A 27281-nucleotide genomic window follows, 5' to 3' on the forward strand; every position below is an offset into this window, starting at 1 on the left:
CTGTGCTCCTCTGTAAGTGCAGCTACCTTTTCACAAATGTTAGAATCAGGAAGCTCTAACTTCCAGCCCAAGGAATAACCCACTTGACATCTGAGAATGGATTATTCTCAGTGCCCCAGCAATACCTAAACCAGGGATATTAATCCGTTTGTGCTTCAGCTTCAGCACCTGTAGACTTGGAAAAATTAATCTTGCAAGAAAGCAGGAGAAAGAATGGGTTTGGAAAGCATTCAAAGTTGTTATTTAGGTGAACAGAGGGACATAAGATTAGATTTACTTCTCCTAAAACAGGTAAATATTCAAAGTAGATTTCCACCCATAATATTTTTGTAAAATGAAAAGCCAACAGTAAACAAATAACTTTGAGTATGAATCTATCTGGTTTCCCTTCTGCAGCCATCTTCCATGGCAGCTGTGTGACACAGAGACAATGTACAATTTCTAGGAAGCCTGATTTGTGGAATGGGGTTTGTATTGTTCTGGATGTGTATTTTAAAGTAAAGTCTCAGGCCGAGGTACATTCAGTTGATCATTTGCTTGCATGGATGCAAACTTGTTATTTCTTTGGCTATTTTTTTAGGTTGGAAAGATATGTCAGTGGTGAGCTGTGCCTTCTGGGTATGTTGCTACATACATCACAAATTGATCTTAGGCTGAACTCTTACAGCTGAAACACTTTCCCCTATGCTGAAAATAGTAATTGGGCTGTTCCCACTAACCAACCACAGGTAACTACTGTCATTTTGGAAAACATTGTGGTTTCAGGCATTCTGAGCTATGGTAACATAGTTACTGAAATTGAAACTATATGGAAGTCAGGTATTTTAAGTTATTAGATTTAGGGGGGGGGGTTCCTGTGGACACTAGACTTTCAAGTATCAGTCACCTTGTGTGAGTGATAACCGTAAGCACCCAGCTGTTACCTACTTCTGGGATCTGAAAGTGCATTTCATTATTGTGCAGGATACAAGCTTTAGTATGATACACCTAAGGGAGAAGCACATTCGTGCTTCTCCCTTAGGAATGCTAGATGTAAAAAATCCAGTCTTATTGATGAAAAACTTGCTTCCCAACCCATTACTGGGATGGGTCCATTATCCATTCCTTCCATATACCCTTACTTCTCTACAGCTCGGTCCAAGGAGTGCTTTGGGCAAGCAGTGCACTCCGAACAGGACATCCTTTTCTCTTGCTTTGTGGTGGTCTCCATTTCCAATCCATCTTTGCTATGCTTATTCTTTACCTCTAGTGATGCACCACTGCCTGCTGGTGAGAAGGTGTTTCACTTCCTCATTTGGAAACCCTTCCACCAACATCAACTGTTGTTGCTTTTGTGCATGTTTTCGGTTTCCTCTAAGCTCTAAGCACCTTGAGGAAGGTAGACTGGATGTGATTTTTTGGAGGCTCTAATCCAGTATCACTCCATTTGAAGCCTTGTGGGACAGATGGGCAGTCAGTACTTTTAAAAACCAGGCTGCTTCCCTTTTTATTTGTTTATGGAAACAACTGTGTGTAATTATGGTTCCACGATTCCATGATTCTACTGAAATATTGCTACTTTTATGAGCTATTGTCTCTTTACTTGCCTCAACTTTGAATCTCCTGATTTCTAAGCAACTGAGTCTAAAAAAAGCTGTATAGAAATAGGGCTTCAACCAAAAAAAAATAATCTCAAAATAGCATGTCTCTGTTTTAGAACTGACTGAAAAGCTGAAGATGTTGATTTGAAATTCATGGTACTTCAACAGCTTCAATTTCTGTGTTTAATTGCATTTATAATATAAAAATAAAAACTGTCTCACATCATCTTCTATGCATTTACTATGCCATTTGATCCCATACAGGGAAAAATTACAGTAGTAGCTTCTCTCTCCTCTTGAGTATCTGGAAAGGGAAACCCAAACATAAACATATTTCATGTTGCACAAGCATACTACCAGAGATGCAATTATTTTTCCAAATGCAAAGGGTCACACTTCCAGGTACCTAAATATCCTATAGACTTTAAAATACATTATTCAGTTGTTCAGCAGTGAAAGTGGGCTGTTTATTAACTAGAACTTGCTATTTGACATCTGCTGGTGTAATTCTGAATGTGAGCTTGCTGATAGATTAAAATAATCTAGGTATTTTTGTTAGGAGTTGACAATTAAGAAAGGAAGAGAGGGAAGGGATTTTAGAGAGTGAAGTTTGGAGGCAGTATAGAATCATAGAATGGCTTGGGTTGGAAGGGACCTCAAAGATCATGTCGTTCCAAACCCTCTGCCATAGGCAGGGACACCTTCCATTAGACTAGGTTGCTCCAAGCCCCATCTAACCTGGCCTTGAACACTTCCAGGGATGGGGCAGCCTACTCTCAGTTTAAAGCCATTCCCCCTTGTCCTATCACTACACTGTCCTGTAAATAGTCTCTCCAGCTCTCATCAGCCCCCTTTAAGTACTGGGAGGCTGCTATGAGGTCTCCCCAGAGCCTTCCCTTCTCCAGGCTGAACAACTGTAGTTCTCTCAGCCTGTCATCACAGGAGAGGTGCATCATCCCTCTAATCACCTTGGTGGCCCTCCTCTGGACTCGTTCTGGCAGGTCTAAGTCCTACTCCAAGAGTAGAATAGAGGAGAGAAAATACCTCAGACTTGCCTAGCTTGCATCTTCCAATGGTGATGACATTTCTGGGAACTGAGGATTCTCTCCTAAAGCCTCCCGTTCTGCAGAACATCACATTGCTGCACACCTGCAGCTGTGAAGTGTTGAGGATTTGCAAGCAGGATCCTTACTCCATGGAGGGCTTGAGGGATTAGTAGTAGGACTTGTTGCCAAATAAGGTGCCATCAAGCTCTGGCCATTGCTGTTTAGGTAGATAGTATCTCTCAGCTTCTTAACTGTGAGATCTGTTTGTTGAGCCTTGTCAAATGATGGATTTAAAGAGTCAGAAGCATAGAATTTCAACACGGGCTATTGAACTAAAAGAATGCAAAGTTCTCAATTAGTACACAAAAAGTATATTTCTCTAAAAATGACCTCCAACACTACATTTTCATAATCAAATCCCTGACTCTCTTATGTCCAACAGACCAGAAATTTCAGAGACACTACCAGAGATAGATGTATCAGGAGAAGTTAGGCACTCAAATGCCTTGCTATATGCCAAAGTCCAGTATTTACAGGTCACTGGCATTCGCAGGGCCTCCACTTAACCCTCTCGAATGGAACTAAACCCAGGTCTCTCACATCCTTGGCTGAATGCTGAAGTTGTTGGACTTCTCAGTAAAATGGTGGCTTCTTTGTGGGGAGTATGTGTTGTTGGATTAGGCTTGTCAGAGAAGGTCTCAGAGGGAATGCCTGTTTCAAGGATGCTGAGCAAGCCTTTGTATGAGATGGACCTTAAGCGGGTCAGCAATGCCAGACCTCAGGCAGTTAAGCTCACACTCAGCCCCAGAAGTGTGGAGTCTATCCCTGGAAATGCAGCCAGAGGGAAGTTCAGCACTTGTAAGGTGCAGCAGAGTTTTTTGAATGACAGTGGGACCAAAGGATGGACAAAATATGCATCAACAGTGTAATCTCTAGGGGTGCTACCTTCTCCTTGTGCATTGAAGCCTCAATGCAGAACGGTCTCTTACTATTACATTTTGATTTAGGAACGTAGAGGAATGAGGTTAATGCATTTATTCAACGTGCCCTGTGAAAATATTTTAAGACTACCTTCTCTGTGTAACTATCTTGACTCTTACCAGCTCCTTCAGTCAGAGTCCGCACCAGCGTGAATGCAATTTCCATGCATTGTTTCAGTCTGGAAATGAAACAATTTTCATTAATGGAAACCTGGTTCTCAAGCAGAACAATTAGACCCACTTCAGGTTGAAAAAAGATAAAAGCATGCTAATTTGGATGGAGGACTCTTCTTTCAAGGCAGCCAATTGAGTCATCAGCCTGCCACCCACCTGACTGTCTGACAGGTAATTAGGAGATAGTCCTCTTTTTGTGTGGAGCGTGTGCGTAAACCTCCACACGCTGGTGTCACTGCCCATTGGGACTTCCAGAGGAAAGAGCTTGTCAGTGGCAAAAGAGTGAGGAGAGCATGTTTGTCAGTCGTTGCCCAATGAACTGACTTGGCTTTTTTTTTATGTAGCTCATTATTTTTGTCTTTTCAGCAGCTACCTGAAGTTTCTGGCAGTAAAGTCGTCATGGCAGACCTGGGCTGCAAAAAACCCAGCGACTGCACCGTCTCCAGGCTGCTCAGCGTGGTGGAGAGTGAACTCCGGGCTGGGAGAGACAAAGGCGACCCCACTGAGAAACAGCTCCAGGTTGTCTTAGAGGATGCGACGCTCTGGCAGAGATTCAGGGAAGTCACTAATGAGATGATCGTGACCAAGAACGGCAGGTGAGTGATCTGTGGGCTGAGTGTAGGTGACAGCCAGGGGGGTTAAGTGCTATAATAATAAACTGTGTGTGCAGACTCGAAAGAACTGCAATGAGCACACAACAGTTTTTAGGGGACTGCATCCTCATAGTCCCCTAAAACCAGCATATGAACAAAATGGGGTGTCCCTGCTCCTCTTTGGTCACTGCCAGACCACTCCTGCCACCCATTATTCCTGCTTTGAAACATGCTGGAAAAATATATTGACTGACTTAAGGCTGCACAAAAAGGGAACTTTTGCAAGGGAATAGATGTACCTCTCAAAACCTTTGGAATGACTTTTTGTGCTAATAACCACCAGCCTTTATTAGCAAGTCCTTACCTGTAGACCTCAAATTACTGTACAGAAGCAGATTGGTGCTGTTATCCCAGCTGCAGTTTTCATCTCTCTGGCCTTGGATATTAACAGCTTTACAAGCAGTCTGTACTAGAATGGGGTATAATAAAACTGTGTTCTATGTGGTATGTATGTATGCATGGTCCCACACTAGCATGGCACCATAGTTTTTGCTGGTGCCCTTAGAAACCAGTGCAGAATACTGGTTAACATACATAGTTTTAGAAAGACAAAATATTGTGATGTTAATGGATAACATATTTTACTATTTGGGGAACATGGAAAGGCACAGGAAAAGAGTGCAAAACCTGTCAAGAAGGATACTCTTTCTGAACCAGGCACTGGCTTGAGGGAGGCTCTCCACAGAGGTTCTGCTCTGAATTGGGCTGACAGCAGAGTCCAGCCCATAACAGACAAGCAGCTACTAAAATAAAGGTTTGCCAGTACAGTGGCACTAAGGTTTTCATTTAATGTACCCTCTGCTGCAACTCCCATGCCCACCCCCCAACATGCATACGTTTCTTTTGCGAGACCTCTCAGGAGATCCACATATGAGAGAGGAATTAAGAGATGGAAATTTACTCATGTGAACTTTCATTGATTTTGCAGTCTTCATTTTAGCAGAATTTGTGGATGAAATTACTGTTGGCTGTAGTTTGACAAGGGACATAGGTGAAAGCAGTAAAAAGGAAAAATCTAGTCTGTCGGCTCAGCAGGGTTACTCTGGTAAGACAACAGCTACCTGCCCAAAATACCAGCTCCTGGGTAACAGTACCTGTTGCCATTCTGATTCCTCTTATAAACTACAGTGATAGAAATCTGCTGCTGAGGTTCTCCTTACACCGAGAAGCTGCTTTTGCTTCATTTAAATTGCTTTAAAAACTGCTGTTAGGCTACAGCAAACTTCTGAGTGGACTTACTCTTAGTATACAGTAGTTAAAACTGACTCCTTGGCAGCAGAAGTGACCAAAAATGAGGTAAGAAGGGTTTGCCTAAAATTCATTAAATTGGTGCAAAGAATTGCACCTTACCAACAGGCTTTTTTCAGTTTCTTTCCTCCCAGCTAATATAAATCATGACTGCATTGTGATATTAGTTCCCTCTAAAATGTCAGGGTGAGTGCATAGACAAAATCTTTTTATGATGATGAGGAAATCTATCCGAACGTGTGTTGTTACTTTTTATTTCATTGTGTAAGCTGCCTTATTTTTGTTATTCTAAGCCCTCTCAGCTTGATTCTACCTTTTCTAAAACCCGTGACATCTCTAGTAATGTCAGTGGGGGCAGGAATAGGCTCTTTATGATCAAAATAACAAACTACAGATGTATGTCACACAGTCATCTGCATAAGTCCTTTTACCAAAGTTACTGTAGCATCAGGGACAATGAGAAAGGATCCCTTATGTTTCTGAAAGTATCTTTCATAAAAATCACATTATTGCACCAAAAAAAAAAAAAGGAAATACAAACTGTGGCCTGCAACAAAGATCTCTGAACAAGTCCAGGCTATTCAAAAATAGACAAACTTGAGACAGTTTCCTATGAGTGCTGAGTTTTTTTCAGGTTCAGAATTCTTGTCTCCAGAGGGATTCTCAGTAGAAAAAATATTGACCTTATGCTGCTGCTGCTTCAATCAGTATAACTAACTCAATCATTCTTGCTGAAGGGTATACGAATGCTTTTGAAAACCGTGTTCCACTATGAAAGAGAAGAGCTGGTCTAAACTTACTGTGTGTGAAAACTAAAACAGTTGGTATGGACATGTTGTTAGCAAAACCCAGAAATTAAACCGAAACCTGATCCAGGAGCATCCCAGAGAATGAAAGTCTAATTGACTAGTGATCCTCAGGCATCAAATTCTAACATGCACAGTTCTATCTGCTCTTATTCCATCATCTCTAATTGGTACTAAGGGTCCCAAAATGCCACAGTTAGATGAACCATCTTCAGTGTTTGTACACAGATTTGTCTCCGTGGCTGTATTATAATTCATTATAATAATCACCTGCCCTAGCAATATGTCTAGGTACACGGGGAAGATAGATACATTCTGACCAGGATAGACATCACTAAAATTAAACCACGTGGTTTATTGCAAAATACATCCCAATGGTTGCAGCTGATACGGTGGGAAACCATCTCCGATTTTACTCAGATTTGTTGTATCCAACTGACACTTCAATATCAAACGCTCTTTTTTCTGATTGAGTAGGTTTTCTGTCTCAGTGGTTATACCATATTAGGTATGCAGCATCCTGAGACTTTGCAATCCCTATTATTGTCCGGAGGCAGGAAGGCACTGATCTCCTCTGATGGGAACAATCCACAGGGGATCAATGAAGGCAAATGTGAGTAGGGGGAAAGAAGGCCTTTGCAGGCTTAAATGCTAAAGCAGCTTTACTGGTTCCTGCACATTCAAGGGAAGATGTATCAAACATCTTCCCACTCAAGTTCTGTACTGTGGAGTAATGGTAGCAGATCTGCTCTAAATAAATTCAAGAGGCTGAAGTTCGCATTTGTTGCAGTAATGGGGGTCACATGTGCACCTACTTGATCATTGAAACAAACATTCTGACTGAAACAAATTTGGAGAAATCACCATTTGCCAGGCTAAAAGACAGATATTAGCAGTAAAGCCACTTTAATCCGCTGAACAAGTTCTCCATGGTAAGTTTTCCATCATTTAAATCTGTACAGTCAAGACATGCTGGTCCAAGCAAGGCAGGCATTAATTGTGAGGGAAGCTGGTTAACACAGGGAAATGCTATAATCTTGGTGCTGTAGGAGGTTAGAGTTGATGATGACTGTATTTTCTTCTGGCATTGGTCAATAGGTCCTTTGGGGATAAACTCGAGCCTCTCAAATAGAAAGGCAGAGAAGCCTGCATTGTGGGCAGAGGAATTAGCAACCTGTATGTAACAGAAATAGCCCTGAGAAATGTAGTGAAATTAAATTTTCATGTGATTTATTTTCCCCTCTAATTCAATTTCATCTATATATCTAAATGTGTTACTTTGAAGACCAACTGTAGAAGGTCTAAGGGATGGAGGGAGCAATGCATCCATACTTTTTATCGCATCAATTGGGTGGCTGGTACATCCTGGTCAGAAAGATACATGTAGCATATAAATCCTCTAACTGGAGAGGGACTTTTTAGACAGCAATGGAGTGATACAACAACGGGTAACTGCCTTAAACTGAATGAGAGCAGATTTAGATTAGATATTAGGAAGAAATTCTTTACTGAGGGCAGTGAGGCACTGGAGCAAGTTGTCCAGAGAAGTTGTGGGTCCCCCATCCCTTATGTGTTCAAGGCCAGGTTGGATGGGGCTTGGAGCAACCTGGTCTAGTAGAAGGTGTCCCTGCCCATGGCAGGGGTTTGGAACTGCATGATCTTTAAGGCCCCTTCCAACCCAAACCATTCTATGTTTCTATAATTATTCTATGATATCTTCCTCAGTGTTGCACTGACCCTACATCACCAATTATCAATATTAGACGAAAAATCTCAAATTTCTGAAATCCTGTCTTTTCCTGTCAGCAGAAGGTGCTGAATATATACAGCAAGAACTATATAAAAGTACCCAGAAGGGTAGGTGGTGAGTGGGATGTCATGGGAGAATGATTGTTAGCAATCTGTATTTGGGTGTCACAAGAGAGTATGGGTGCAGGGGCAAAGACTCGAAAGAGCCTGGAGTTTCAGCTCCTTTATGTATTTTGGGTGTCTTGCACCGCGGCCTAACTAAGCCTAGAGAGCCACCTTAGCCCCATGGCCACAAACCTCAGGCTATTGCAGTGGTTTTTTTGGTGTAACCAGTCTCCCTGCGCCCATAGAGAAAAGGAGCTCAAAGATTCATTGGCCTGCCCATAAAAATGTGTCATGGAAAAATGCCAGTTGCCGGGAGAGGTCAGTGTAGAGGTGTCTGGGGCAGGAAGGCCTGTGACTCATGTGAGAAGAATGTTGGAGGTGATACATAACAGCAATTACTTATGTTCCTTGACAAGCTAAGAATAGGATACCTTTGTTGGGAGACTCCTCTGTTCTTCTGACCACAAATTATTCCCAGTTCCTGAAACTGTTGGAATTTACTAACTCTTTTGCTGCAGACTTTCAGGCACAGAGGTGTCAATTCAAAGCTGTGCGGGCGTCAGTCACAAGCACTGGGACAGGCAGAACACTGCTGGAAGTCAAGCTGTGAGCTCCAGCAAATCTATTTTACAAAAGAAAAAAGAATAGTTAAAAGGGGATTGAGGAAAGGTGGCATGGACCTTTAAGCACAAAAGGAGCATTTTCCTCCAGCTAAGCACAGGTAGGATTTTAGTTTTAAATGCACAAGATCGTGGAAGGCTGGATAGATGTTTAGAGCTTAGAAAAGGACAACATTGCATGTAAGATGGAACTAAAAGCAGAAGAACCTGATCAAGCAGATGAGGTCAAGAAATATGGAAGTACAGGACCAAATTACTGGAAGAACTGCCAAGTGCAAGGTACAACGGCAAGGATTTTAACCAGAACTTCTCAAACTGGATAATTATATGATTGGAATGGGACAGTATGTGAATAGTTGCACTTAAGAAAGGGAGAAAAAAATTTTCAGCTAACTACAAACTTTTTAATATATCCCTATATTAAGAATTTAGGATGTACTTTGAATGAAAGAGTAATGAAATATGTGGAAAACAATGGAAAATTATGTAAAAAGGCATTTTATTAAATTTAAGTCATGCCATACCAACATGACACAACCCTGATAATGTAAAGAAAATTTTTTAGACAAGGAAAATGTAGCAGATTAGGGCATTTAGAATAGTGCTACCTGGAAATCACTACTCAAGTGGGAGATGTTGGGTAGAACAACACAAGAACCATGGGAACTGACAGAGGGAACTGACTGACTTTGCTCACAAAATTCTAGAATATGACCATCTCTTCAGAGGAAGAAAGAAAACTTTTTTGTATAAAGTAGTGTGGTCAATAAATCTAACTGGTGTCCGTTGAATACCTCATTAGTATTAAGTCCTGATTGCTGGAGAGTGCAGGATGATTTCAGAGGATATATCCAGAGTCAGTCAAAGTGGGACTTGGCCACTGGACAGATCATGGTAGAGTGTAACAAGGTCAGTCTAAACACCAAAGTGCACTTTTTAATAGGATTCTGCAGTGAAGCTGTGGTTCAGCTCCACCTTCTCAGTCATTTTCAGCTCTGTTTAAAGCTGTTTGTTCTTTCTGGTTCCACACCTAAGGATGTATTTACCATGTCCAGATCCCATGGATTCTGATGATCCTATACACACCTCATTATGTTCATAATTCTTGGCATGATCAAGACCTTAGTGCCCTACTTTAAGATGAGTTTTTTTCCAAATGATTGAACTAAAATAAAATAAAATATTAACCTTTAAGAGACTTCTTCAGTTGGATAGAAGGAGGGAGTGAGGAAGGATATATTTTACACTCAACTATTCTGTGAGCATCTGGACACAAACATACCGAGGAGAGTCTTCAAAACCATTTTCCAATGATGTCTCCCTTTTTTGTTTCCTTGGCCAGGCGGATGTTCCCCGTTTTGAAGATCAGCGTGTCAGGCTTGGACCCAAATGCCATGTATTCCTTCCTGCTGGACTTTGCTCCGACTGATGGCCACCGATGGAAGTACATCAATGGAGAATGGGTGCCAGCTGGGAAACCAGAGCCACCAAACCACAGCTGCGTCTACATCCACCCAGACTCTCCCAACTTTGGGGCCCACTGGATGAAAGCTGCCATTTCCTTCAGCAAAGTCAAACTTACCAACAAGCTCAATGGGAGTGGGCAGGTATGGCCTGATGTTTCCACATACACCTCCTGGCTTCAATTGCAAGCACCTACCAATCAAGAAATATCAAGGGTGCATTTATGTAATTATAGAAGCCCTTACAGGCCTCTTCACCCACAGATGCCAATTATTCTCTGGAGGCCAAATGTAAACAGGGATAAACAGGCCTTAATTGGCACTTTTAGATTTTAATGGACTTCTTGATGTTAAGAGAGACAGAGTGCTGTGGTTTACTTAATCATCAGGGAGCTTTTCAGAGTTGGTCTTGTGTGCTGGGGATTTTTACATAGGACTTCAGAGAAAGAGGGGAAAAATGGCCACGGGTATTAGGTTTTTGTTGTGTTCCCCAATGCTGTTTGGTGTAAGTGGAATGTTGGCAGGAGTCAGATAGCAGAATAAAAGGCTGCTCCTAAATGAAATAATTGCTATGTCTGCTTCTGCATCATGATAATTATCAATATTCTATTGAATCAGCTTTGGCCTTTGGAAAGAAACCACATGTACCAGAAATAAGTGACTTTCTCTTTGAACCCCTTAAAAATGCAAACAGGGAAATTACTTTTATTTCATATTTTATTTTTGATGATGCATCTAAAGGAAAAATGTTGCACAAGACCTTTTGTTTGCTCATTTGTTTAGTACAAAACTCCTACAGTGGATGATACTTGTCAACCCAGAATCAATTTTTTCCACGTAAATGTTATACATTTTCTATTTGTTATTTTCATTAGGTTTGTGAGGTACTTCCATAAGCCTAGTACCCTAATTAGGTAGGAAATTATCTCAGTTTTTACAGACTGGAGAACAGGAAGATGAGATGACTTTTCATAAGTCATACATGGAACCAGCACGCAAGAATGACTATGCAGCATAGAACAGGATCTGAGCTTGCAAATGCTTTTCTTGCATCCAGGACCTCAGAAAAAATATGCATGGGAGGAAAAAAAAGCTACAGGAAACTTGGAGGGTCGAAGAGACCCTGGGAAAAAAGTACAGGGGAACATGGTATGTGTATATGATGAAGTGGAGAGGAACACAGTAGAAAGCAGGGGAGGAAAAGCCATATGAGAAACAGAGCCCAGACAACAGTCACCAAATAACAAATGACTGAAGCTTCCCTTGTTTTCTTCTGAAATCTTGACAACAGTGTTAAGGTAAACCATGTCCCCATTCTGTGCTTCAGCTTCCCATTATATGATAGTATTAGAAAGTAGTAGCTGACTAGCGGTGCTTTATGCTAATAGCTGTGTTCTTTCTTATATATATGTATGTATGTATCAATGTATCTATGCATACATCACTTTGCAAAGTATAGATTAAACAAAAAAAAAATCTTTTTCTTGAAGTAGAGATAATAAAACAATTTAATTTAATAGCCCAGAATCAATGCTATTCATAGCTTTTAATGCCAGGTTAGAGAGATCTGCCAAGATTTGTTTAGATACACTTCATCTTGCCCAGAGAGGTGACTACGTGACTCCCTCAGCTCCCTCCTGGCCCCACTTTCTGTGATGGTGATTCCCTGAGTCTTTCAGATAGTAGAAGTAGGACAGGGAGTGCCCCGATCTGTTTCAGCAGCCTCTGCTGCAGTGGAAGCCCAATGGTTTGAGGGCCATAGCTGCTGATACAAATATACACTAATGCTGCTGTATAAAAAGCTTTAAATACAAGTCCAGTGAAGTCTCATTCTGTTCAGCCCTGTGGTTTTCATAAGGGAAGGGAAGTGGTCACAGCACCAAGCCTGTCTGAGTTCAAGAAGCATTTAGCTGATACTCTCCAGCACGTGGTGTGACTCTTGGGGATGGTCCTGTGCAGGGATCCCTATGGGTCCCTTCCAACTCTGCTTATTCTGTGATTCTGAGAAGACGGTACCTGTCCTGTTTCAATAATCACTGATGGGGAGGTTTAACAGTGACATCTGGTCTTTTATCGAGCCAGAGCAAAAGAGCAGCTGTGAGATACCAGAGTGGTGTCTTTCTCTCTGTTTTGCTTTCTGCAGATAATGTTGAACTCCCTGCATAAATATGAGCCCCAGGTACACATAGTTCGCGTGGGAGGCCCCCACCGGATGGTGATGAACTGCTCCTTCCCTGAGACGCAGTTCATAGCTGTGACTGCCTACCAAAATGAAGAGGTGGGTGGATGCCACACTGTGCTCTTGGTCACCATTGATGAGATATATTAAAAGGTTATTATCTACATGATCAGCCTGCTTTTTTCTTGTTTCCCCATCAGTGTAATGTTCCATCCAGTCTAATACTCTGTCGTCTCTCTGCAGTAGAACATTGACTAATCTGGAGTCTGGCTGCAGTACTAAGCCAGGCTTAGCTTAATATCCTGCCACAGCTGTTCCAGACTGGTCCATCTGTCCTGGCATCCCAATCCTTTACTGGAAAAAAACAAAGAGCCCTACAGCCCTACAGTCAAGTCCAATATCTTTCTCCAGCAATAACTGATAGTTATAATGATAACCCTCTCTCTCCCTGCTCCTTATAGTACATAAAATTGTGTAACAGCACAATATTCCATGGAAAAATTTCTTCCCAATCCTGAAAATGTAATTGATGTATGCTTTGGACTGTGAGAATTGCTAACTCCCGTGTCACATCTGTTAGCTAGTATTGCTGCAGATTTTATTCATACTTGATGGGAATTTAGTGTTTAAACTCTTGAAATGGTCCACCATCCCACAGGATTTGCCAGACTAACTCATGCCAGGCTGCCCCAACTGGTGTTCTGCCTGTGGCACTGATAAGTACACAGCTCTCGGCAATGAGCAAAACTGTCTCCTAACTAGCCCTGGAAAACATAAAGTGTGGAGGTTTATTTTAGGCTAACCCAGAAAGTTTCACTTAAGATTATTCTGGAAGATGTTTTATAAAGTTTCTATTCCAAATTGCCTTCACTAACATGCTTTGTTTTCTGTAAACTCAAGATAACAGCTCTCAAAATCAAGTATAATCCCTTTGCCAAAGCATTCCTGGATGCAAAGGAAAGGTGAGTTAATCTTTTTTTCCTCTGTAGCTCTTTTGTTTTTTTATCAGTAGCATTTTGCTGCTGATATGGTTAAAACCGTTGCATCACAATATGAAAGAAAAATGGCATAATTGAATCTTGTTTCTGCTGTTTTAAATCCAGAGTTTCTCCACTGATATTAGTGGGGAGAATCTGTATAATTATTACAATAGTGTCTGAAATGGGTGAATATTCTGTTGGGGATTCTAGGACTTAGCGCTGTCTGCACGGGAAGTCTGAGATGAGATGGTGTGAACTTCCCCAGTAATGTTATACTCGGCATATGGTCACTAAATTGTACTTGCACTCCAGTGAATCCTGTAATTTGATAGGTCAGGGAGAATAAAAGTTAACTGCAGATGTCAAAAAGCATAACTGAAATGAAATTGCACTGTAACTGTAAGTACACTACTGTTATTAAAACTGTGCGATAATGTATGGTGTGTTCATTAAAAGTAACCCGTGGGTGCGAAGATGTACATATGTAAGATGTCAGAGATGCTTCCATTGGAAACAAATTGTGGTTTATCTTTTGAAATTTTGCTTGCATCATCTGTTTTACTGCAGAGAGGCATCCAAATGATGCATTCCAGCCCATAATTGCTAACAGATTTTGTTTAGACCTGCTGTGTCTTTTGACACGTGAAGTGCCCCACGTGCCTGAAGGAGAATCTGTATTTCCTTTCATTCCTCTCATCACTTAAGAAGCTGTTGTGTCTCAACATCAGGGTTTGCAGTTGCAGAAGTGGGAATGCTGCCTTCAGCTTGCCTGGCTGAGCAGGAGGCAAAGCCCTGCCTTGGTCTGGGGAGGAGGCCTGCAAGAAGGAATGGTGCCCACAGATAGATTTAGAACTCCAGGTTCAGCCCCCAGATATGGCACAAACTTACAAACATTTTTGTGTATGTTGTGAAATGTAAGTTCCTGTTTCCTTTATGGCAGAATGTGGAAAGGTCTACTGCTGCCTAGCAAGTAGTTAAGGAAGATGGGTTTCCTCCTCTTTTTAACTCACTTCTCCAATTCTTAGTGAACAGTTCTGTTTATAACTTTTGTGATTTTTCAATGAGTTTTACCACTAAATATTTTGCTTTTCAGAAATCATTCTAAGGATGCTCCAGAGACAGTCTCTGAAGGTCAACATATGACATATTCTCACAGTAAGGTTTTTATTCATGTCAGCTGGAAGTTTTGTGTGGTATGATGGGTGCTGGCAACCTGCGACTTACTTAACTGGCTCATAACTGGCTCAGTCATTTACTGAGTGCCAAATTTTGTTCATAGAAAGAGACCCTTTAAAAAAAAAAAAGAAGATTGAAGAAACCTCACAGTAGAAAACAATATGAAAGGTTCTGCAGAGGGATCATTTTCCTTGTGATCCAGTTTTTCAGTATTAAAAGGAATCTAGAATCAAGATGATATACGACATTTTTACTGTCTTACCCCCTTTTTTTATTTTGTATTTGTAACTGTCAATATTTTTGCCACCTATAAAATTATCTTTCATTGGTAAACAGGTAAAAATGGGGGGAGCAGAGTTTTTGTTTGTTTTAATGATATTTTTTCTTTCATTTGTTCTTTGGTGTTTGTGATATGTTCTGGTAGTTGCTTTCAGGTCTTGTTTTTAGGGTTGGTGGTTTGGGGCTTTTGGGGCATTTTGTTTTTTGGGGGGCATTTTGATTTTTTTTGTCAGTTGTCCTGAAAACCAGTGTCTTGGACTCACCTGGTATTTCTGAGGCACGGGTAGTTCTGCAAGGCCAGTTGCTTTCTTAATTGTATTGCAGCATTTTTGTGCAATAATAATAGTTTTCTTCTCTCTTTCCCCTCAAAGTGGGTGGCTGGTTGATTTCCAACCCTGATGCAATGTGTGCACCGGGAAGCTCTAATTATCAGTACAGTGGGCCTCTGCCTCTGCCAGCTCCACACACTCCCCACAGCTGTGAGAGGTATTCAGCACTGCGGGGCCATCGGGCTGCTCCATACCCACCTCCCTACATGCAGAGAAGTCATTCACCTACAGGTACTGCTGTAAAACATTGCTTTGTTTCCTCTGCCTGCCTGACCCTTGCTTTAGGTTAGCACAAGCATTGAGACATAAGCTGAGGCTAGGAAAGAGCACGATGTGTGTCTGTAACGATCTGGACTGAACCCTTCATGCACTGAGTATGTTTAAGGCTGCAAAACAAGAGGTACAAAGAGCTGGGTGCACTGTAACTGTTAATTATAAATGAGAGTGTATGACCTTGCTTTAAGTGTAGCTCCCAATTATACAAAAAGAGCACTGCGTGTCTTCTTTCAATGTCATGCCGTGATGCAGTTGAGCTCTCAAGTCAAAGAACCTTTCAAGAACATGATAGGAGCTGATGTGAGATGAAGGCATTTGGGTATTGGCAGAACATCTTTTGAGTCCCTTTCACTTTCTAGATCTGGGCCCTGAGTTTCAGAAATTGGTTCTACTTCGATCAGAAAAAGTTGGTCAGAAAGAAGAGTAAGGATAAAGTAATCTGCTTGCTAATTATAATTTATCAAGAATTCCTGTTTAATGGAAATATTTATCATAGAATCATAGAATTGTTTGACTTGAAAGGGACCTTAAAGATCAGGTTGTTCCAAGCCCCATCCAACCTGACCTACATCAAGAGATGGGGCAATATTTATAAAACTTGATTAAGTATTTAACCTCGAATTATAAGGAAATCTGTATCAAAACATTGCCAGATATATGTAAATTATTAATGAAAAACTATTATTCAGGCTTGCAAAAATGCATATCATATGTCTGTCATGCTGTACCTTCTCAGAAATCAAACCTGGAATTACAATGGCACCTTGCTACTCTCCAAATGAACACAGGAATTTTGTCTTTCTACCTATGGTTGGGAACCTCATGATCAGATTGCTGCCTCAGGCCTGCCCATATTCTGTTGCCTTAAGACAATGTTTCTGAGGGTTTGTTTGTTGCTTTTTTTTTTTTCCTCCCCAGTTAATTTGTTGGAGACTTCCAGCAACAATCTTCAGGTATTCTCAGGACATGACAGCTGGACTTTGCCATCCTCCCCACATGCTAATTTGCTCTCAGTGCCACACACGAAGGGAGGTGCCAGCCCTGGACCCAGGTAAGGTTACAGGAAAATTGCTGGTATGAGGAGCACTGAGGCTTTTATGACTGCCCTAGTGATTCACACTTTGTCCCAAGCTTTAATTGGTGTCTGGGATTTTAAACATGTCCTAAGTGCCAAAATCAAGATTCCTGGACAGATCTTTCTGACAAGCTAGTTATCTCCTGCTCTGAAATCAATGGGAGCTTAATTTTTCCCCAGCATTGCTGAAAACTAGGATCTTGGAACAGCCACAGAGAACGCTGGTATCTACAGTCTGTGAAAAGCTAAATTACTTTTCTCCATTTATTCCTCACTGTTCTCCTGCATGAAATGAGGAACCTATCTAGGAGTGGATGGAATTTAGACCTTGAGAGTCAATTAATTATCAGATATTGTCCCTTCTTTTCCCCAAATGAACGCACACATTTCTTCTCTAACTTAGGTGCCAGGAAAATCAGCTGCAATTCTCAAAACTTTATAAGCATTCACAACAAAGATCTTAAAGTTTTGAAACCTCATATCTATTTGTCTATTTCTTTCCATGCCTTTGTCCAAGGTCATCAGATGTGACGGTGATTTTTCACTTAAGATCTGCAGGGCTGATCTAGTTTAGTAGCTCAATTTGAATAGCTGATAATGCAATTGGCTTTATCATGGCAAGTCTTATGGAGGGGAAAATGCTTTGAAATAAGTCATTCAATCTGTACTGCTTTTTTTCCAGCCACTACCCTTGCCTGTGGACAGTGAGCAACAGTGCTGTAAATGTTGCCAACCCGGGAAGCGAGGTAAACAGCAGCCCTTCAAGCATGTTTCTAAGGGGTAATGTCCCCTTACCAGCTTCATCATCAGTCCAAATCCCTCTGCAGGGAATGGTGTCTGGCAGCATGGAAACACAAGGGGAAAGCAGTCTAGCCAGACTAGCCGACTCTGCGTGGACATCCTTACACTCCTTTTAATGGAGAGGCAGGTCAGGAGGGAAGCTCAGCCAAACAAGACTGACACAAATGGCAAACGATCCCCTAGAATTGCAGCACAGAGCCGAAGGTATGCAGAAAAATGACTTCATCAAACATCACTTTCCATAATGTATCTCTTGTGTGCCAGTGAAGCCAAAATGCAAAGGCAGGAAATGTTATGAGAACCTGCTTATTACTGTAACCTTTATGCATCATTCAGAATGATGTCCAGAAAGAATCTTTTTAGTCAGTTTTGCTTCTATACCACATTAAAAATGGTCAGAGACATGGGACTGAGTGAAGCAGACATGGCAGCTGGATATTTGCATGTCATTTTAGAAGCCTTTTCTGTAACTAATAGTCAAGTCCAGTGGAAACTGTGATCAAGTTCACAAATGGTTATTTGAGGGGACATTGCTGCTTTAAAGGCTTTCTGAATCTCTTATATGAAGGTTTTCACAATACCTGAGATTAAACCCTTCAAGGGATGAAATTAGTCTAACATCCTTGTGCCACCTGCATACATTGTGCTCTGTCCCCTTCCCTTCTCGAGCTCTTGTTTGCTGTTTGTGTTCCGTAGGGATAGTGCACACACTCAAGCTGAGAAAATGGCTGCATTGTAGCAGCAGGGCTAAGGGCAGCTAGTTTAGCATCTAGAATCTGGTGTCACAGTCTTTGAAATGGAAAGTTCCAGTGTTTCCAATATGTGCTATTTTTGAAAGGGTGGAGGGGAAAAGAATTATAGAAAAAAATATTCTGCTTGCATTTCCACTTTGCTCCAGGTGTGGAATACAAATAAAATATGAATAAACGGTGTATTATCTTCTCACTGCCTCTCCAAGTTTTGAACACACATACAGTCTTTTTCACCTAACAAACTATGAGCTATTTAAAGCAGCTCTACTTTAAGCAAGTTGATGAAACAGGAATTTTCTATTCCTTGCCCTGTGCCTGGCTGTATGCTCTTGGGTATGGTATTTCATGTCTTTGCACCTGTTTCCCCTCTCACCTTTTGTCTACTTCAGCTTCTTTTTTCAGGCTACAGCTTTTCCTATCCCGTATGAGTGTACAACACATAGCATCATCAAGGCCTAATCCTGTCTGGGATTTCTAACCACTACTGTGATGCACATAACAGTAATCATCCCCCAATCTTCCTTATCCTTTCATTTATCTCCTCAGGCAAGCCCTATCAGCTTCTCAGAGAAGAGTGATGCTGTTTGATCTCTTGAAAAGAAAAAATTGCAGGCTAACTCATGTAGATATTTCTTTGTATAATGAAATGCCCAGCAGCAATTCAGTTCTGTTTACAGCCATGAGCACTGATAGGGGACAATCCTCAGCACGGGCATAGAAGAGGATTCTCCAAAGCTCCTGTGAGCTGGTGTTTCTGCTCTGCTAGATACAGCAATATACCCTTTGTGAACACTCATTTATTACATACAAGCTCTGGGAGCAGCATTTTATTTTGGGTACACGTTAGATGCAGCAGCAAAACGAGCCTTTTCATTCAGGTCATCAAATGTGCATCTATCTGGTGAACTCAGCAAGCTCCTGTTTCGTATTCTATTACTTGGCCTTGAACCACATTTTCATGACTTCCCCATCTGGCTTTTCAGATTCACTGCAGTATACACTTGGTAAAACTGTTAGTTTTACTGACTTGTGCTGCTATCCCCTAAAATCAAAGTAATGAAGTTACTTTGGACATGCATTTTTATTCATACAGGCATTGGTCAAACAGGAGCTAACAGAGTGCAAAAAGCTCTCTGTCCTGCTATCAGTCTAATCCTTTTTAGTTATGTCTGTAAATCTGCCTTCCCATATTCCGACAAATGCTTGGGGATGAGTTTCTCAAAGTTATATTTCTCTACCTTGCAGCCAGAAATGTAAGCAAGTGTTTCTCTCAAATATACCTCTTTTTTACAAATGAGATTTATTAACTAACTTATACTACCCTCTTCTGGCTGTTTAGCTCCCCACAGACACACCACACACAGAGTCTGTATAAGATGGCTATAGATGCTAAAAAACAGCAAGTGGTGACTTCTCTGTGTTCCAGGACTTGCAATGTTTCCTTCATGGTTAACAAGTTGGATAATTTCTTAGTTATCCCATATACTGCATTACAGTGGTACAAAGGTGATTATAAGGTGTTACACAAACTGCATTTTCATTTCAGAAATAAACAATCTAGGAGAAAATCTAATTAGCTTTCCTGGTAGTCCCATGGGATTGAAAGGACAAAAAAGTATCAAAGTGAACAGGGAAAGTAATTTTTCTTCCTTACTTCTGTAAGAGAAACCATGATCGACATTGCAGGAGGCAAGAACTTCTGAGATTTCAGAAACAGGCTAAGTTTTTATCATTGCAGACAATCTGATTTAGCCCAAGCCTGAGAAATTACATGGGGGGATAAAAACACCCCTGGCTGGCTCACTACTCTTGGCCCTGTCTCAGTACAAACTGGCATCTGTAGCCCAAAGCTCCTGGGCCTGAGGACAGCAGGGAGTATGCTGATCTTGGGTTTAGTGTTGGGGAGTCCTGAGAGGAGCAGGGAGTTGGACTCCATCCTTATGTGTACCTTCCCACTTGAGATCTTCTGTGATTCTATTCTATGATTTTGCCACTTAGATAAAGAATTGGAGATCTGGTATCTGGCTTGGACAGATTACTTCTAAGCAGTGGAAGCACTGGAGATAGCTTTTGCTATTTGTTCACAAGAAAAAAACTGCAGTTTTAACTGTGCAGATCTCCTTTCCCAGTGCAGTGGACTTCCCTAAAGCACAGTAACAGGCTGGGCTGCTGGCTGCACTGTTCTTCTGTGGGAGGCAGATTCTCTTAAGCTGTGTATAAAACTCTTTCCCTCTGTATAAGCCATTGTTGTGGATTTGGTTTTGCACCTATAGTGCACTTGTTTCCCAGCAGATTTTTGCCTGCCATTGAAAAGAACACAATAATAATTTCTGAATGAATATTTCAGTGGTTGTTGTAAGCAGTAACTGGAATGGCAGCAAGAGAAGAGAGCAAACAGCCTCCCTCCCCAGTTTTTATACATTTTGACAAAGTCACTTCTTCACTTTGTGGAAAAAAAATGCACTGAGAGACTAGAAGAGTTCTTTTGAGGTCTCCAGAGTAGATATACTACCTGATATTGATGACATAGTTCATATTTCTTAACTTAACTAGATTACAGGGTCTACACTGTAGGTTTTGTCCTGACAGAAGCAACGCTGGATTTGTGGGTTGTAACCCTCAGGCCTCTCACCTGGACAGCCAAAGGGCAAGGGCTTGAGGACACAGCTCCATACAAATCTCCATGTGATTAGAGGGAGCAGCCATTTGTTTTCAGTTTCTGCAGGGCTTTAGCACTGTACTCAACTACTAAACATGAGGTTGCAGAGTGGTTTGTGTGACACCCCATCTAACTATATTCAAAAAGAAGTGAGGGGAAGTGGTTAATAAAAGCAGAAGATCTAGAGGGTAAGAAAACCCCCAACCAAGCAACCAACCAACCAAAGAAACAAAAAAACCCAAATCCCCAAATTTAAGACAATTTGTTTGCCTCTGATGGCACACTTTCTACTCCTGTAGCAGGTCCTCAGTGGCCCTGCTCCCAGCAGCAGTGCTGAGCAAGGGGGGAGGGAGAGACATTGCACTTGGTGGCTGCTGCCCTTTAATCCCTTCTGTGGGCTTCAGCTGCTCTTGAATCAGGGCTTCTCCTCAGCTTTCCAACCCTTTCCTGGTACTGCCAGGCTGCATCTCCCTCCAGGCTAAGGCAGGTGCCTTCTGTGTCAGCCTTTTCCCTTGGCATTTATTTTCCTGGCACTTGGGCAGAGGTCTCCCAGGGAGGCAAGAAAGCACCTCTGGCTACACCCAAGGACCTGTGCAGAAGTTTTCCTCGGAGAGCAGCCCACAGCTCTCCAGATAGCTCTGGTTTTAAGACAACAAGAAAGGCTGATGCCTGCCCATCTCTGTGCAGTGCAGTGGGTACACTCAGCAGCCTGAATTTTGTCATCCCAAAAAGTCACCTCCCCTGTGCTTTGCTGGGTCTCTTTCCAAGATGGGCTGTTCCAGCTCACACACCTCACCTGCGGCCAGCAGAGGGGCTTAACAAACGGTTTCAGGTGTTCTCATCCACAACTACGGAGTTTTATGGGAATGTCCCTATCCTCCCTTGCAGGCAGAAAACCAGAGAGTAAACACCAGCATCCTGAATTGCCCAGCACCATCCCAGGTGTTCCTTGGTAACCCAGCCCTGGGTGCCTATCAACAAAGACATCTGTGGCTCTGTTGCCAGCAGAGAACAAGCAGCAGGTAATTTCCTCAGATGAGACCTTCCCCCTTCACAGCCTTGTCCTGCCCTGTTGCCCACCCTGAGAAGGGTATAACCTGCCCTCCCCAGGAAATCCTGTCTCTGTGCTCGCACTGGATGCCATATGGATGGCCACCACCTCTACAGGTCTCCCTGCTTCATCTCTCAGAGCAGACATAGCAGAGGTGCTTTTGAGTTCTCAGATCATCAAGAGCTCTCAGGATTACAAGTTGTCAGGTACTTTTGGGATTGTTCAGTGAGGATGTTCCACCTGCTGTGGAAAAACTGTCTGGTTTTTCCTAGCATGTACTGATACAAAAAACTGCTGGCATTTTGAGAAGGCTGGGTGTTTGACAAGGCACAGGATAAAAGCCCTGCTGTGTGGTACAGTTCAGCCAAGTTTGTAGTGAACAGAACAAATCCAAATGCCACAGCCTGGTTCCCAAAACACTTCCTAGGCAAGGGCATATCTGTAAAGGCCGCTTTTGCCAACAAAACTCTGCAGTGCCTTCTGTACTCATCTGGGGCATTGGCTCAGCACCAACTGAGGCAGAAGGGTGCTTCATAGTGAAACTCTAGCATGACTGCTGGGGGGATCTTATGTTCTCCTCTCTGTGACTCACTCTGAACTGTTTTGCTTGCCTCGGTCTTATACTCACACAACAAATCCAAATCAACAAGACAAAAAGCTTTTGGAAAAATCCTGCCTTTCTTCTGTTTATATATGCCATTGCATGACAGTTATGACTTTGCTCTTTGGATGCTGTATCTCTAAATGTCTTATGCTCTCTTCTATTCCCGAGTTGTTCCAGAGGGAAATATGAAATATAGAAGGTGTAGACTGTGCCTTTTGTCCAGAGGAGTAAGGCATTATCAGAGCAGAAGTGTGGCAGTTTAACCAAGAGGTGGGTGTGATTGTGAAGCCCTGCTCCGTATGAGATAACTGGCAGACTGAAGGGCTGAGCTGACTCTAGTGGGGATCAGGGGACCAAGTTGTTCTGGGGTAGGTTTTCAGCTACTGTGAAATTCCACTGTGCCCCCAGCTGAGCATTTTCCTTTGAAACTCCAAGGTCTCCAGACCAATCAATTTAAGCCCTAGGACAAGCTATGTGTGTGTGTCCACACATGTGCCTGTTGATAATCTGTATTTGTAAACCTTCCCATAAAATAGCTGCCAGACAGAAAACTGGATATGTTCTTTATCTGATGTGTTTGAATGTCCTCAGGTCCTTGCTGTCTCCTGCTATAGAAGTTCCTCTCTGCACAAGTGAATACCCAGGCAAAAAAATCAATTTCTGTAACATATGTTGGTCAATTGAACCAGTTTTGCCCTGAAAAGTCAAATATCCAAAGGGGACGCATTGCTTTTGATCTACTCTGTCAGCTTGCAATAAAATGTTTTGTCTAGATTTATTCAAATCTCTGGCTTGAGTCACCTTGAGCAGTGTTTTGTTTGGGGTTTTGTTTGTTTGTTTTGTGGTTGGTTGTCTGTTTGTTTTGTGGGTTTTTTTGACATTGCTTCTAGTAAAAAAAAAAATTAATTTCTGCAGCCTTTAAATGTGTTCGATAGTTTCTCTGTTAGAAGGGTTGGTATAAAGAGACTATCAACCTAGGAATGTAGAATGGGCAGGGAGCTCCAGGAGTATGCTTTATTCTCCTGCTATTGGAAAGAAAATATAATTAATTTTATAAACTAATCAAGATTTCTTGGAATATTAATTGCGGCTTAGGACCCAGTAGCCTATAGAGAGAATTGGCATTTAGAAAGCTTATTTCCAGCCTAAGTGTGCTTATGGTTAGTTTATAAATGCTAATTCTTGTGCTGTGCTGTCTTTTAGCTGAAATGAATTTCTTCTTTCATTTTTTTGGTGCAGTTTTAGGAGGTTTTTGTGTTGTTGTGGGTTTGCTTGTTTTGGGTTTCTTTTGGAACTGCTGTGCTTGGCAGCACTTCATAAATTGCCCTCTTAAGACAGTTTTACATTGTCTTATTAGACTTTTCTTCTGCTGAAGGCGATGATGCTTGGTTTTCCCTCAGCTGCATGTTTCTACTGCTTCCTTTGTCCAGCTTTGTCATGCAGCAGCAGAGCAAGCTTGTGGTCTGCCCTGCTCAATGCAAGGGGGACTGTGGCACTGCTGCTCTTCTGATGGGCAGCTGCTGTTAGATCAGATTATTTTGTAACTGCAATCTCAGCTTGAATTTTGCTGGCCAACAAAGCAAAGGTTTAGTTTTATTTCATACCCCCACTACCTCTGATGTATTTTGATTTTCTGTTGCTGTGTTCATCCTAGAACCCTTTTCTGTGCTGACTCAGTTGAAATTTATCCACCCTGAACTTAGTGAGCAGAGCTGTCTGCAGTATTTCAGAAGCAGTCTTACTGGTGTCTTGTATAATGCCACAAAAACTACCCTCTTTCTCCTGAAAATACTTCAGCAAATTCACCCTATGATCATATTTGCCTCTCTCACAGAAGGTAAGCTTCCATTTTGGGCAGCACTGATGCATGAGGAATGACCTTATTTCCCCTAGGGGGATCCTATGATTCAGGACTCCTTGCAGCTTTTATAGCATTATCTGAACCAGCCTGCTTACTGCTGTGGGATTTGTTTTGCTAAATTATTGGTGGTGCTTCCAAAAAAGCTGGAGCAGAGGAAAACCTTGAATAAGACAGCAGACGTGTTGTTAGCTACACAGGGTAAAATCGTGGGAGTACTTGCACTGATTTATTAGGTGTGCAATAAGAGTCAATAGAGAACTTGTCCTTTCACATAATGTCTGGCTGAAGAAATCAGGACCTTACATAAAATCTGGTGTTTAACTGTCGAATGTGTGATGCATCCCTAAATTCAGTATGGAAGTAGGAAAACAGAGGCGAAAGAAAAGGAGTGGGAAGTAGGAAACACAACCTCCACAGGGTGCTTTATACCTGATGTAATTTCAGCCAGGCCTGTGTTTCCTCCGGTGAAAGAAAAAGCTTAACCATTGCATCCCATGTTGTTAGGAACCAGGTGATGTGTGAAATGAATTTGACCTGAAGAAAGGGGGTGCATAAATAACTAATTAAAACTATCATCTTGCATCCGGCAGCTGCCTAACTGGATGTTAAAAATATCCCTGCCAGTCTTCAAAAGTATGTTTTCATGGTGGTGATATAACTGGTACTTTGGCCTTTGTGCAGGATGTTAAAAGCCAAGGGCTGATGTCTGAGATAACGTCTGAATGTGTAATGGCTGCTTCCTCTCACTGCACAGGCTCTGCATCCCTGGCTTCTGACTCATGCTGAGATCCTGGATTTTCAACAGAAAGTCAGCTCATTTCTACACTTCTGCAGAATTCTATCCTGACTTTGCTCCATCTAGAGCAGGGAACTTTTTGTGTTTGTGACTGTCTGTTAGTGCCAACAGTCCAGATTTGCCTCTTAGAAAGAGGAAAGAAAACAGAAATAAGTTGTGGATGAGGGGAGAGGACCAAGTCAAAGCTGAGCCACAGACACTTTAATGTTTGGGGCATTTTTCACTTCCTTTCTGCCTGGCAGTGAGGTGCTGGTATAATTTTTTTCTTCCTAATGTTTGGGGCATTTTTTCCTCTCTTTCTGCCTGGCAGTGAGATGCTGGTGTAATATTTTTCTTTCCAATCCAGCAGATGGTGTTAGATGGCTATTTAATGACTCGCATGGGATGGAAAGAATATCTTGTTGGTGACAGAGCTAGAAGGATGCAAGAAAAAAACAGTTTTGCAGGGATGTTCAGTGAATCTGAAAGCTGTGATAGGCTCCTGTTCTAAGCATCTGTGTGTATACTTTCAGCTTACTACTACTAGGGAGTGGGGTGGGGAGCTTCATAGTTGTAGTACTTGATTTAAATCAAGACTTCTGTGACATTTATCATACTTTTTCATCTAAGGGTTTAGGCATGCCTGAGTGGAATGGAGCAGAAAAAAATATAACTACTGGCCCTCATTGAGCATTGTGGGGTTGGGAGTTATATAAATTATTTTTTGTATTTATTCTTAATTGCATTTTTTCCTTGCATACACCTGAAGAGTGAAGTGGTACAAACTCTGTACAGTGCACTCCTGTGACAGAAGTGTTTCCTAAATCACGCTGTCCATACAAAAGAAATAAGTCAGGTGGAATGAATAAAATGTGAGCTGAGCAGGTTGTACACTGTCCAACCAAGCTAAAATACGACTGCTTTCTGTTAGCTGGTGTGATGAATGCATTGGGTCTTGATCAAGCTTCTACAGAACAAGTGTCTGTCTATACTGCTGACCTAGATCTGTTATAGATGATGATATTACATGTGGAAACTGATAAGTGTGAAACTATGAGTGCCTCTGGTAGGAAAAAAATCAGCTTGAACAGATATATACACAAATGGGCTGTAACTTGCCATTTAAGAAAGATCTTGGGTTATTGTGGATATTTCATAGACTGGTTAGCACACAGCAGGTAAAGTTAATAATTACAGAGAAAGATAGATAATCAAACATCTGTTCTGCTGCTATATAACTCAATGGTGTAACCTACCCCTTGAGTACTGCAGCCAGTTGTAATCACTCTCTCTTAAAAAACTTATAGAAGAGCTAGAAAAAATATGGGAATAGGCAACAGGAATAGTCAAAGGCATGGTCTCACTGCTGTGTGAAGAGGGCATAACTGGTTTGACCCTTTGCCCTGGGAGAGAAGGGACTGGGGTAGAATATGAGTGAATGATATAAATGAGATGCTAAAGGTGAACAGTGAAAGACTACTGCTATTTATTGAGATGCAATTGGAGGCAATGCCCAAAAGTTTTTATTTTGTTGTTTGTTGGAGTTTTTTTTAAGACTGCTAGTTCCCACAGTGAAATCATGGAGCTTGTAGTCACTTGATTTTTCTTTTTTCTTTGTGGAATTTGGAGAAATAAATGCATCCAAAATTGGTTAGGAAAGTTCAGAAAACCCATGTCTGCTTTGAAACATGACTGTATGAATGCAGGTTCTGGCAATATAAGGTGAGAAGGGTCAGCCTACACTTCTCCTTTCTAGCCTCTTGCTAAGCTTAGTCTTTGCTGACAGTTTCTGGTAGGTCACATATAGTTTTGTTCAGTTACTCTAAGTGGCTACTGGAAATGGGATTACAGACTTGTGAGGCTCTTCCCTTCCTGTGAGATAATGATGCATATTTAAGTGATAGTTTTAAGAGCTGGGGTTCTATAGCTGTGCTATGGTAGGCCTACAGGTAGGCTACTGCACCCTGTTATTCAGAGAGCTGCTTATAGAACTTAGTCTAAATCTGCTTCTGTCTTTTAAAGCAGCCTTTATCCTGGACCGTGGGGCTGAGTCAGGTGTG

General features: G+C 41.7%; 1 protein-coding gene and 1 long non-coding RNA gene across 7 annotated transcripts in view; both read left to right on the forward strand.

The window, feature by feature from the left end:
• The first annotated feature begins 3740 nt into the window (after positions 1-3740).
• On the forward strand, positions 3741-18451 carry TBX19 (T-box transcription factor 19). 5 transcript variants are annotated; one of them, XM_064644322.1, is made up of 10 exons: positions 4002-4062; positions 4147-4376; positions 10304-10568; positions 12568-12702; positions 13504-13565; positions 14677-14738; positions 15410-15598; positions 16562-16694; positions 17401-17464; positions 17546-18451. In XM_064644322.1, the coding sequence occupies exons 2-10, from the start codon at positions 4180-4182 to the stop codon at positions 17633-17635; spliced, it is 1197 nt and encodes a 398-aa protein (XP_064500392.1). In that variant the 5' UTR covers positions 4002-4062; positions 4147-4179; the 3' UTR covers positions 17636-18451. The 5 variants fall into 5 exon arrangements, with proteins under 5 accessions (XP_064500390.1, XP_064500391.1, XP_064500388.1 ...); XM_064644320.1 differs by lacking the exon at positions 4002-4062 and adding an exon at positions 3741-3951 and having other exon boundaries at positions 17401-18451; XM_064644321.1 differs by lacking the exon at positions 4002-4062 and adding an exon at positions 3741-3951 and having other exon boundaries at positions 4150-4376; positions 17401-18451.
• A 5429-nt stretch (positions 18452-23880) lies between these two features.
• The window catches only part of LOC135409162 (uncharacterized), a 275200-nt gene continuing 271799 nt past the window's right edge, over positions 23881-27281 (forward strand). The window contains exon 1 of one of the 2 annotated variants that reach the window (XR_010428042.1): positions 23881-24422. This is a non-coding gene — a long non-coding RNA (uncharacterized LOC135409162). The remainder of the gene's footprint in view (positions 24423-27281) is intronic. The other variant, XR_010428039.1, reaches the window with a different exon arrangement.

The sequence above is a fragment of the Pseudopipra pipra genome, chromosome 2 (assembly GCF_036250125.1).
Source record: "Pseudopipra pipra isolate bDixPip1 chromosome 2, bDixPip1.hap1, whole genome shotgun sequence".
Lineage (NCBI taxonomy): Eukaryota > Metazoa > Chordata > Aves > Passeriformes > Pipridae > Pseudopipra > Pseudopipra pipra.

Excerpts from the sequence above, each read along its gene's own strand:
- TBX19 (XM_064644320.1), top strand. The coding sequence starts at position 4,180 with ATGGCAGACCTGGGCTGCAAAAAACCCAGCGACTGCACCGTCTCCAGG. Across the intron at positions 13,566-14,676 it reads TTCCTGGATGCAAAGGAAAG|AAATCATTCTAAGGATGCTC; the intron begins GTGAGTTAATCT and ends TTTGCTTTTCAG. Across the intron at positions 15,599-16,561 it reads GAGAAGTCATTCACCTACAG|TTAATTTGTTGGAGACTTCC; the intron begins GTACTGCTGTAA and ends TTTCCTCCCCAG.